Raw genomic sequence first — 12,693 nt, 5'->3', positions numbered from 1 at the left:
GCCCTGAGCCCTGAACAAAGATGGTGTGGGGGTGTTGGGCTCCCTGGAGCCGGCCCTCCAGCCTCCCTAGGCCCCCACAGGTGCTCCTGGTGGGCTTTCCAGACGCTCACGCCCTGCAGAGCCCTCTTAGTGGGGTCCCTCCCCTCCCTTAAGGTGGACGAGCCCAGCCAGGCCACCACACCTCCCGCCAGCCTCACAGGTGCACCTGCACGGTGCCGCTGGGACTGTCCCAGCCACGCCCACAGCCTGCGCCCCCCCTTATCCTTAGCAACACCCCCAAATTGCCGAGGAAGAAGAGGGCAGCGTTTATGTGAAAAGACCTGGAGTCATCAAGGTGGCAGTCCCTTGTTACTTATTCTTTCCCGGCGGTAATATTTTCTCACTGATCCAGGGTCCGGTGGGGGGAACTCCTGACTCCAATTACTTGAATGGGATTTTTATACCAACAGGAAGGGGGAATTGAGCCAGAAACTGCTAAAAGCAAGGTAGGCGGCTGAACATCCTCCTCAGAGCCCGGTCTTCTCTATTTTCAACATTAAAGCAGAATTAAAATAACAGGGACATGAGGCTATCTCTTTCACTCTTTGGCATGAAGGGTTATTAATTCTCTCTCATGACAGTGCATTTTGTTAACCCCCAAGTCTAGTGCCTGAGTTTTGTAAGGGACGGCATGGGAACGAGGCCTCCAGTGCAGTCCTCCCCTGTTTTCATCCCTGTGACCTTATCTTTGCAGTGGAATTTCCCAAAGAACGTGGAGATCCACAGATAGCCAAATTGGAGAATGATCCTTCAGGGAGTCTTTCTTCGTCCGTTTTTGCAAGTTTAAGGATTGAAAGAAATACGTTCTAAAATGATTAGGCCATCGCTTCTCGGCCTTCTGGCTAAGATCAAGTGTAAAATGATTAGGCCAAATGTGATGTTTGAAAAAATATTTGTGATTCAAGCATGAAGAATAAGCAAGTAAAAATTACTCCACTCAGCCCCCCAAAAGTGGGGGAGATAGATTAAATGAGAAGACTGAAATGTGAGTAATTGCTGAAGCCTATGCAGGTTTCACAGATTATACAATGTCTGTTTTGTGTGCTTCTGAAATGCTCTGTAATAACAAGCATGTGTGAAGCTGAGCGTATAAGAATCATGAAAAACCACGCATGAGTATAGAGTTGTTGGTTCTGGAAAATTAAGAAGTATTGTTTTCTCTGATGACTTTTTCTTTTTTTTTTTAAACTCTTAAAAAACCTTTTTTAAAATTATTTTATTTTGGCGGAGGGGCAGTAATTAGGCTCATTTATTTTTAGAGGAGGTACTGGGGATTGATCCCAGGACCTCGTGCATGCTAAGCATGTGCTCTACCGCTGAGCTACACCCTCCCCCCTCACAGGCACTTTTTCCACTTGAATTAGTGAACTATTTTTCTCATGCTTTCTAGAAAACTGATCCCAGAGCCCTGTTAAATCATCTTCTTAAGCCCTACAATTCTGCGTTACTGTCGCCAAAGCAGAGACGTGGACGTGCAAGACAGCACATCCCCTGCCCCCAAAGTCCTTTATCCCCACTTGAGTATAGCCTTTCCGACCTGCTCCATTGACCGACTGACTGGGAGCTTTCACTGAGACTATGTGTGCCTGAGATGCTTGCTGTGTATATTTTTTTCCCAAAAAATATTGGGTTATAAGAAAGAGGTTCTCAGGGTGTTGTGTTTGCACCCAGATGCAGTCATAAAGCTGTCACACCCTGCAGTCTGTGGGAGGCTGCCTCTTCATTTATTTTTGCAAGCATCCACGCCCTCTGCTGGTAACTCAGAGAAATACCTAGAATGACACCTCTGGCAATGGCAAACGCCATTGATTAGTTCTTTCATCCATCCTTCTCTCCATCCATTCACCCACCCACCTACCCACCCATACTTCCACCCTTCCCTCTATCTGTCTATCCACCCATCTGTCCACCCACCCATCCATCCCATCCATCCCATCCACCCATCCTTCCATCCATCCATCCACCCATCTGGCAGACACCCGTTATGTACAAGGCACTTGGTTAGGCACTGTGAAGATGCAGAGATAAACAGGACGGGTTTCTACCCTCAGAGAGCATACATCCATGGGACAGAGTAGCAGACCAAGCAGTGTCTGACATACCACGAGCAGAAAGTTTCCCTTCGTTGAGCAAAAGCTTCATTTATGTGTTTATTCACTCATGTATTTATACATTCATTCATTCATTCATTTTTCAGATAGTTTTTATATGCCCAAAGAGGCCAGAGAGCAAAAATCTCCCTTTTTTCATTTTAAGCATTATTGTTACTACCTAACATGTATTGAGCACTTAGTGTTATACCTCAGCATGAGCCCCATTTAATCCTTGATAAGGTATGGCTGCTAATGTCACTGTTTTATTAGTGAGGACACTACGGCTTTGAGAAGTTATGATGATTGCCCGAGGTCACACCACGAGGATGTGGTGAGGCTGGAATCTGAACTAAAATGTGTCTAATTTCAGCTAGGTTTTACTGACTGTCATAAATAAAGGTTGCATTTATTTGAACTCTAATCAGAAGGTAAATTGTATCCTACCAGAAAAATATATGTTATTTAGTTTGAGTAATGATTTTTTTGCAAAAGTGCAAATTACCCTAGGAGCCATAAACAGGTCAGCCCAGGCTGAACCAGCACATCAAGGCACATACAGACCGTCCGGGTCTCAGCACCTTCCACACCATGAGACCTCAGGCGCCAGACCAGAAGCTTCTTGAGGGTGGGGTCAGTGTCTCTCCAACCTCCTGCCCCTCTCGGGGCCTTGCCCTGTGTTGGCAGCATCTCCGGGGCTCAGAGTCCCCATGTCGTGTGTATGAACCTTCCTAGGCAGGTCAGAGCGAGAAAGCCAACCTCTTGCTATGGAGGAACGGGGCGTACAAGAGAAGGTACAGACCTGGGAAGGCACCGTGATCCTAGCCTTAGAGGCATTCCTCTTCTGTTTCCAGATGTTTCTGCAGCAGCCAGCTGTGTCCCTGAGCTTCAGCGGCGCCCAGCGGCCTGAGGCTCAGCGGCAGCTCCAGCAGAGGCCGGGCCCAGGCCCCCAGCCCCAGCTTGCGGCCAGCCCTCAGCTTCCAGGGCAGATAGCCTCTGCCCAGGTCACAAGCCAGCACTTGCTCAGAGAATCCAGTGTGATATCAACCCAGGTAAAGGTGCTTATCGCCAGACTCAGTCCTCGCCTCCATCAGACCTGTCTTCATGAATTGGAGACCCCTCAGGGCCAGATGATGTGATGAGGGGAGGGGATCCTTTCTTTATGTCACTTCAAAACCCCAAGTTCTATTGCTTTTCTTCTTTTATCTATATGTGAAAATACCTGAAAGGTATCATGCAGCTGAAACCTTCAGCTTTGATCCTGAGCTGAGCTGGAGGTGGACTTGGCCATCCCAGACACTCACGCTCACAGCATTATGTCCCCACATTTGAGTCCTCAGTCCCCATCACTGACTCCTGGTTTTAACAATTATCAGCATGAGAACATGCTTACCCACTTCTGTTCATTGTCCCTTTCCCCAGGGTCACCAAGCTCCTCCTGGTCCCCCAGATTCCCTGTCCAGCCCTTCCCTCATAGCCATTACCACTTACTCCAAGCCAGCAGTGACCCTATGGTCTGACAGGGTCATCTGCCCGTCAGTGGCACTTGAATCCAATGCAGTTGAGAAGTCCTGAGACCCCGCTTCTGGACAACCACAGACTGAAAGTCTAGATGCAGCCTCTCCTCAAGCCCCTTATATTCACATGCATAATCATAGATTCAGTAATATCCACTGGTCTCCTGTTATTCCCCAGCCCCCAGGGGAGCACAGATGGATAAGCACTGTCCTTGGCCCCAAGAAGCTTCTAGTCTAGCAGGGGCTGTAACAGATAACATGCAATAAAATGTGGAGAAGTTCGTATGTAAGAGAGTTTACCCGTCATCACCCAGATTTAAGGGTTTGACTTTAAAATGCAAGCCTTTTGGGTCTCAAGGTCAATAGGAAAATTATTGGAGGAGACTAGCCAAGAACATTTTGGAAAAGAAAAAGCTGAGGAAGGATTTACACTCTCTGTGTTGAAAGAGTTTATAAAAGCTCTGAGAATTAAAACGAGGTGGTGCCATCGAGTGAATGGAGTCAGTGAAACAGAGTGGAAAACCCAAAAAACAAAAGCAAATACAGGGGGAGGGTATAGCTCAGTGGTAGAGTGCATGCCTAGCATGAGGTCCTGGGTTCAATCCCCAGTACCTCCATTAAAAATAATAATACATAAAATAAAATAAATAAAAATAAATATTCGTCCCCCCAAAAAACAAAGATGAAATAAGGGCTTTAAAAAAAAAAGCAAATATAAGCCCATTCACTTATGATTTCTGACGTTGGGGGAGGGCTGGAGTTTCCAGTGGGCAAAGGCAGTAAATGAACAAAGAACTAGGCAGATGAGAGAATAGTACCGGGGGAAAAGCATTCCATGTAGAGTGCAAAGGCCCTGAGGCAGGAGTAGGCCTGGTGAGTTAGAGAGACAGCAGGGAGATCCACCTGTCAGGAGTGGAATTTGTGAAGACGAAAGAAGTTCTGTTCAATGCACATTTGCCTGGCACTGCCCTACCCCCAGGGGATTTACAGAATCCTTGAGATGCTTACAATCCAAAGGGAAAGACAGTCACAAGATCAAAAGAACTCAGTCAACAAGCCAGTGGGTCCGAAGTTAGTGAGAAGGCCAAGACAGGTAAAAGAAAGAGGTTCCGAAGAGGGGACAGCCGAGTTGAGTCAAAGGTTTATCTTTCTTGTTCCAATGGTTGCCCCAGGGTCCGAAGCCAATGAGGAGCTCGCAGATGGTGCAGGGAAGCGGCCCCGCGGGGACCAGCCTGACGCCGCCCTTCAGCAGCGCCACCGCCGCACTCCCGCCAGCTCTGAGCCTGACCACGCCTGCTTCCGCCTCCCAGGACGCCAGCCAGTGCCATCCCAGCCCGGACTTCAGCCACGACCGGCAGCTCAGGTCTGGAGACTGTCCTCGTTGAACAGATAACCGAGCCGTCGTCTTAACACCATTCAGCTTGGCTCTCCGCTCTGCTGTAGATGGAGGCAGAGTTCAGACCCTTAGACTCCAAAGTGTCTGCAGCTGGTCTCAGCTAACGCAGCAGCAGGAGAGGGCCGGGGTCCTGTGGCCAGAGGACGTGGCCTGGTGCATTCAGGGCCCTCTGAGAACAGGGCAGATCCCGTGGGGATTAGGGTCAGCCAGAAAGGGCCCAACCAGCCGGGCGGGGGCTGCCGTTGGCCGGCGGGTCTGCAGCCGTGGTACTGATCCAAGTTTCCCATGTTCTCTTCCTCCACTCAAAGGCTACTGCTGAGTCAGCCCATCCAGCCCATGATGCCGGGATCCTGTGACGCGAGGCAGCCCTCAGAGGCCGGCAGGACTGGACGGCCAGTCAAGTAGGTGGCCCGGGGGGCGGAGGGGAGGCAGAATGCCACACTGAGTGGTCTCAGGCAGCAGGACCTGCTTGGACCATCAGTGCACCTGTGAGTCTGGCACTGTAGGCAGGGTCCGAGTGTGCCCACACCCTTTGAAAGGACTCCTCCTCTTAGCTTTTCTTTCTCCATTTTTCATGTAAGAAGAGAAAGCTCTGTGTCAGCATCCCATGCTTAGGACAGGACCCGAGGGAAGCAATTCGTTACATCCCAAGTTTGTCACCATCTTCTGATGTCACTGGCGATATCCCAGGTCAGTGGAGGCTTGTCCCCCTCCCTGAGGACCCTCCCACAGTCCGGGTGACCAGCAGATGCTGGCAGATTCCACAGACACACTGAACCCGCCTGCTCTGCGGTTCTGAATTCTAGTCTTTTCTTTTTTTTTCTTTTACTTTCTTTTTTTTTCTCTTTTTTTTTCTTTTCTTTTTCTCTTTTTTCTTTTCTTTTTCTTTTTTTTTAATGGAGGTACGAGGGACTGAACCCAGGACCTCGTGCGTGTGAAGCACATGCTCTACCACTGAGCTACACCCTCCCCACCTGCTCTCTGGTTCTGGTGCCGTGCCTGTGGCTCTGACACCCTGAGATGTGGGGCCCTCCCGCCTCCCAGACACACCCCCTTCTCTCCTCTCCCGACTCTTCACCTGCAACCTGCAGGTGAAGAAGCAGCTTGGCTTAGCTGTTTAATTACTAGTGACAAAGGTTACTGGAGACATGGGAGTGAATATTTGAAAAGCTACTGGAAAATACTTTCTAGCCCTCTGTGATGAAGCAGACGCCATTTTCCCGTTTTCACTGGTTCACATTCTGTCAGAAGTTCACGGACAGTGTAGCTAATGAGGCCTGGGTGCCCCGTGCAGAGGGCTTACAGCCCCCCCACCCCGGGGCTGTCCCTTTCCTCCTTCAGCCAGTAATAATAGTAACCAGGCATGGTTCCTGAGCATCTGAGAGTCAGGGTCTGTACCTACGTTGGTGAAAACCCTATGATTTTGAGGGGGGTGCTGTGCACTGTGGGAAATCACCATTAAATTCTGAGGCTACTCAATCAAGCGAGGAGTCGGTGGGTGTGTGGGAGGGGGTGTTGGTCTGGGTTTTAGACTGTTCTAAGTGATCCAAATAAGTGGAAACAAAGAATCTTGTTACATCACTTTCCAGAGATGCTTAAAATGCAGTGAACTAGGCAAAAATGGAAATTCTTTCCTCTGCGAACTCTAAATTGCTATTTTCGGTCAATCTGTCTCCCCACCATCTCTTCCAGACATGACCTAACCCTCCATCTTCCAGGGTGTGTCAGACCCTGCCTCCCACATACACAGAGGCCCCGTCAGGGGAATTCTGGAATCCTCCAGTGCCTGTTACAAATGACCCAAATAGAGATAAAACATTTCTAAAAAGTATGGACTTATCTATAGTGTCTTTAAATATCTGTTTCTGGTCTGTGTTCCTCCAGAGCTTCCCCAAATGGCCTTTCTCTGCCCCTTGTTATTGGACCATTACCACCAACTACTCTTTCTTTAAAAAAAAAAAATTATTGTGGTAGACTATACATGACATAAAATTTGCCATTTTAACTATTTTGAAGCGTATGGTTCAGTGGCACTAGGTGTATTCACATTGTTGTGCAACCATCACCACCATCCATCTCCAGAACTTTTTCATCTCAGACTGTCCCCATTAAACACTAATTCCCTGTTCCCTCTGCCCCCAGCCCCTGGCAACCACGCTTCTACTTTCTGTCTCTCTGAATTTGACTCCTCTAGGGAATCTCATCTAAGTGGAATCATACAGTATCTGTATGTTGTGACTGGCTTATTTCACCCAGTATAATGTCTTCAAGGTTCACCCACAATGTAGCCTGTGTCAGAGGTTCCTTCCTTTCTAAGGCTGAATAATATTCCACTGTGTGTATAGACTGCATTTTGTTTATCCATCATCCATCGACAGACACTTGGGTTGCTTCCACTTTTGGGCTGTTATAAATAATTCGCCCATTATCATGGATGTATAAATACCTGTTTCAGTCTCTCCTTTTACCTCTTTGGGGCATGTACCCAGAACTGAAATTGCTGGATCGTATGGTAATGCTAAGTTTAATTTTTTTGAGGAACCCCCATCCTGTTTCGCACAGCAGCTGCACCATTTTCCATTCCCACCAACAGTGCACAAGAGTTCCAGTTTCTCCATATCCTCACCAGCACTTGTTACGTTCTGGTTTTTTTGGTAATAGCATTGTCATGGGTGTGAAGTGGTATCTCATTTTGCTTTTGATTTCTGTTTCCCTAATCTAGTGATGCTGAGCATCGTTTGCTGTGCTTCTTGGCCATTTGTATCTTTTCTTTACAGAAATGTCAGTTCGAGCCCTTTGCCCATGTCTGACTCAGGTTGTCTGCATTAGTTGTGGTTGCTGAGTTGTAGGAATTGTAATTATATTCTGGATAGCAGTCCCTTAGTGGAGACATGATTTGCAAATATTTTGCAGGCAGCCTTTCCACTGCACGAATAGTGTCCTCTGATGCACAGCAGTGTTTCATTGTGGTGAAGTCTAGACAGTTTTTCCTTCTGTTGCCCGTGCTGTTGGTGTCATGTCAATAGCTCATTAATAAGGGTCTGTTTTCTTCTTCCACGTGGAACCAGATATGCACAGAGCCAGGCTGTGTTTCAAAACCCCGACGTGCACACCACCAGCAGCAGCGCCTCGACCCCCGTCCTGCTGATGAGGCAGGCCGTGCTTCACCCCACCTTCCCCACGTCCCAGCCGTCGCCCCTGAAGCCCGCCCAGGCCCAGCAGCAGCCGCCGCACTTCCTGCAGGTGGGCGCGGGCCCGCGGACAGGCGGGGAGGGGGAGGGGGAGGCAGGGCCAGCCCCCGGCCCCGGCCTGACTGCGCATCTCCCCGGCCCGTAACCGGGTTCCAACCTTCGGGATCGAAATAAGCCCCAGACAGATTCGCATTTGAATCTTTCTAGTTTCTAAAGTTTCGAATGCTCCAAGTTTATAAAGTCTATGTATATATAGTGTGAGTAATGTCTCATATGGTGTGTGCTATGGAACCTGTGGCCTCAGGTTCCAACATCCAAAAACATGCAGGCTGCCTGGAGATCGCGTGCATGTGTTCGGAAAACAGCTCCCCGCAGCCTAGTCCCCACCCGCTTGGCGAGGAGGAACCCCTAGTGCAGGCCGAGAGCTGGGCTTCAGAATCACACCCACCTGGCAGAGCCTCAGCTGCTTCCCCCTGCCCCTCCACAAGGCTCTCCCCAGACCCCCGTCCCTGGTGGAGGATGGTCCTTTAATCTGCGCACACCTGCATCGGCGCCCCAGCCGTTCAGGTGAGGAGTGGCTGAAGCGCAGAACCTCCACGGGAGCCCTCTCCTTTCCCTCCAGGTGCAGGCGCCAACCTCTCTGCACAGCGAACAGCAGGACTCGCTCCTCCTCTCCACCTACTCGCAACAGCCGGGGACCCTGGGCTACCAGCCGCCCCCGCCCGCGCGCCCTCCCCGAAGGGTCGGCAGCCTGTCTGAGTCCTCAGGCCTCCAGCAGCCACCCCGGTAGTGTCAGTCGGGTCACATCAGCTTTAACCAGTGGACGGACGAGGGGGAGGTGGCCACGGGGTTGGGGAGAGGAGTTGAAAGGACAGCCTGGGCTTTTGTGCAAACCGCGTGCATTTCAGAGCTCCGGGACGGTGACCGTCTCCAAGCACAGCGGCCGGCAAGGGGGGAGTGATCAGGAGCACTGGCCGTGTCTCCCTTGGCCCTGGCTTCGCGGCCACACTCCACAGCCATACCTGGACGGGACCCGAGTGCCCCGTGGGAGCGCGTGACCCGGTTCCCCTTAGCGGTGGCACGTCTCCTGCGTCCGCCGCGAGCGCGCTGGTCCAGCCTCTGTGGCCCGTCTGTCTGCCCGTGCTCGTCGGCCTTCACTCTCTTCATCCTCTTTCCTTTGCGTTTGAGAAGCACTGGGTTAGAAGATCAGTTGAAGGGAGAGTAAAGAGAGGATTTTCCATGATTTTTAAATGATTGTTTTTGTTTTAATTTGCACAGCTGCACAAAGAGATAACTTAGGCACTTTCCATTTTTAAAACTAAGAAGGTCTCAGGACTTCATTTGGAGACCGCAGTAACGAAAACAGCTCACCAATCAGATAGCAAAGCTGGTCTGTTAACTAGGCTGCAGCCCCACCCCCTCCGACTAAACCCCAGTGGAATGAGGCTCTTCACCCCGCACCGTTCTGGTGATTTTTGCCCCCTGAATATGACACTGGACTGCTCCTGTTTACTTCGGTGATTGCAACTACAAAGGTGGACTCAGAGCAAAGCACAATCACGCAGCCGACGTTCCCGAATTCTGTTGAGGACTCAAGGACAGTAAAGGAGGGAGATTTTTTAGAGCCAGACAGGTCTGTGGATTCGGCAGGTCCCCCGAGAGCCCCCACCACGTGCTGGCCCTTTGAGTGAGAATGCTGCATCTTTCTACATATCTTTCCTGATAAGACCGAGGATTGGATTTTCCTTTTCAAAATGCACTTTGCTTCTTTTGTATGTTTTGTTATGTTGAGATGTTTCTAAAGAAAAGATTTTATGTAATTATAAGATGAAGTGTAGTGACCTGTACAGCTGTTGTAATAATGACCTATTTCTATATAAAATAAAAATTGTATGGATTATGTGTAAATTATTTTGTATCTGAGACACCCATTCTTTCCCAAATATAAAAGTACAAAGTTTTCTTGTGTATTTCTGTGAGTGGACATTTTGTAATAAATTAACAAATTTGTACGATTTCTTCTGGAGGTAATTTCTATCCCTTGTTATATACACATGCACACAGCTTTTCATCAGTAAACTTTTTTGTTTAAATTCCAAGACGCTTCTAAGGATAATCAAAGACATGGAAAAGGTGGAGCAAGCAACCTTTTGGTGGTTTGAACTGCACCATGTACATCAGCCTGTCGGGGTTTCCTGCCAGAAAAAAACCAATGGTTCACTGTAGAAATGACAGGAAGACAAACTTACAAGGTTCCTGGAAACAGTGCCACCTTAGAGACAAAGGTAATCTGTGGCGATGACTAAGGCATTGTCCACCGAAGCATTCAGAGTCCGTGAAGGGTGAGATAAGGCAGCAGCATCTGCCACCTGCAGACATGCCCCCTCCCCATGAGGCTTTGGCACGGTGCTGTGAGGGTGCCCCGGCACACGGATTGAGCATCACTGAGACGGCCATGCTCAGAAAATTCCTTTCTGCAAGCGTTGGCTCAAGAGAATGAAGTTCCTTTCCTTGCTCCATCACTGTAGCTCCGCGCTTCTACCTGCCTCCCTGTAAAACAGGGAAGGCTCCTCTCCTCTCCGTACTCTGGCCACCATCCGTTTTGGATGGCCTAAGAGGCTGTCCTAAATACATCAAAGGAGTTTTCTTTTTCACACAATTGCTATATTCCTGGGGGAAAAAAAGGTAAGTCTAACTATTTGGCATATGTTACGATCATTTACTCTTTAAAGGAAACAGAAATGAACCCTCTTTTCAAAATAAAAAGTCTGCATGAAACTGGATTAACTATTTTGTAACTTAACTCTTTTGAAAATTCAAAGGCTTATAGATCTGACTTTTCTGTAAAAAAAATTGTATTTTAATCAGCTGTCAGAACCTGCATTTCTAAGTAGAACGATTTTTTTAATGGAAACAGCATAGTTGTAGGATTTTCTAGCTGAAAGCCATTAGAAGAGGGTGGAATGTGTCATGCTGCTAATTTTAGTATTGCTTAAATCCGACACACGCTCAGAGTCTGAATAAACTCAGAAAACTCTGATTGGTAATATTTCTTTAAACCCACATAACATCAGGGGAAGTTTAATCCCCAAGCTTTTGATTCATTTAATTTTGCTCATTAAAAGACTGTTTTGCAACCCTGTTCTGTTTCCAGGAAAAACATGACCTTTCTACTTGGAAAACTATAAAGTCTTGGCTCACAAGAAGTGACTGAAATGTGAACTCTGGAATACACCAAGTTTTTGGAATATTTTAATTCGGCTAAAATGTAGTATCTTCTGTCTCTAATGGCAACTAATATCCACTAAATTAATTTAAAATTTTTGTTTTATACAGGCAACATGGTGAACTGGTCAGCTATGAGGTTATTCTAAGCCATGACATGTTGTATTCTTGCCTAGATAATCTGATGTGGGTGTTCGGTACAAAATTTTCTCTCTTTATGTGACGCCTGAAGGTTTTAAAATCAGTCATTAAGAACCTAGAGAAATAACTAATTTGGATCCTCCAGATAAATGCCATATGTGGCTTTTTTGGACACACACATATGAACTTCATACATTGTGTATATGCACCAGTATAAACTTAAGCGTATTTCTACAGAAAGCATATGATTAAGGAGCTGAAATATACAGCTTTATGGTATCTATGAATAAAGCTTTAGTTTTTCCGGGGCAGGGGTGGGGGGGGAAGCTCATTAGAAAGAAAAAAAGAAAATCTCCTTTTAGGATTTTTGCCTAAGTAGCCAGTATCCAGTTATGCACACTTAAAAGGTCCTCAATTTAATTCAGTATGTAACTCAGTTTCCTTTAAAACCATCTGTACTTCCCAATTTATTTCAGTGGAGCCGTGACCATCAACACAAACTGAAAATCTTTATCCTCCATGCTGGTAAATTCACTTCTGTCAGAGGGGATTTTGTACATGGAAAGACACAGTCACCACTAACTGTAAGTCATTTAATATCCAATTTATTAATCTTATAAATGTATCAATTAGCATTCTTTTAACCATTAGTCTGCATTTCCCTTATTAATCATCTACTATTTAAACAACAAATGAGTCACTATTTAAGAATTTATTAAAAAATTTTCCCAATGATGAAGAGATTACAAATATTTGTAAGAATTTAAAGTCTCAGTACAGAAGCTTTCTTAAAAGTTCTAAAAGGGCCCACAAAATATAATTAGAAAACTGGATTATCTTTACATCAAAACTGGCTGTAAGATGTGACTATCACAGATTTCACTTTGTTCTGTATTTTACTCCAGCTCATTCTCACACCTCCGTGTTCCAGTTTTAACATACCATCCTAGGGTTTCAGTAATTCACCAAATAAACACTTCACACCACCCTCGGTTTAAGGATCTTACCAGAACTATGCTGCCTCCAAAATAGAATGCGGTTTCTGACTGGTAGACTAAAGGTCCAGAGTTGTTAACTGGTGGATTTGGCACAGG

General features: G+C 47.2%; 1 protein-coding gene across 9 annotated transcripts in view; it reads left to right on the top strand.

Moving 5' to 3' along the window:
* NPAS2 (neuronal PAS domain protein 2) overlaps positions 1 to 10,250 on the top strand; it is a 133,680-nt gene extending 123,430 nt beyond the window's left edge. For 4 of the 9 annotated variants that reach the window (XM_072951310.1, XM_072951309.1, XM_072951314.1 and 1 more), the window contains exons 17-22: positions 450 to 485; positions 2,984 to 3,187; positions 4,819 to 5,009; positions 5,351 to 5,443; positions 8,111 to 8,285; positions 8,856 to 10,232. In XM_072951310.1, coding sequence (XP_072807411.1) covers positions 450 to 485; positions 2,984 to 3,187; positions 4,819 to 5,009; positions 5,351 to 5,443; positions 8,111 to 8,285; positions 8,856 to 9,023 — 867 coding nt within the window. In that variant the 3' untranslated portion in view covers positions 9,024 to 10,232. Of the gene's footprint in view, positions 1 to 449; positions 486 to 2,983; positions 3,188 to 4,818; positions 5,010 to 5,350; positions 5,444 to 8,110; positions 8,286 to 8,855 lie in introns of all 9 variants that reach the window. The other 5 variants (XM_072951308.1, XM_072951313.1, XM_006203887.3 and 2 more) reach the window with 5 other exon arrangements.
* The last annotated feature ends 2,443 nt before the right edge of the window (positions 10,251 to 12,693 follow it).

This window comes from Vicugna pacos, chromosome 28, assembly GCF_048564905.1.
Source record: "Vicugna pacos chromosome 28, VicPac4, whole genome shotgun sequence".
NCBI classification, from domain to species: domain Eukaryota; kingdom Metazoa; phylum Chordata; class Mammalia; order Artiodactyla; family Camelidae; genus Vicugna; species Vicugna pacos.
The sequence above is the reverse complement of the archived record's forward strand: the minus strand, read 5'-3'. Positions and strand labels throughout refer to the sequence as shown.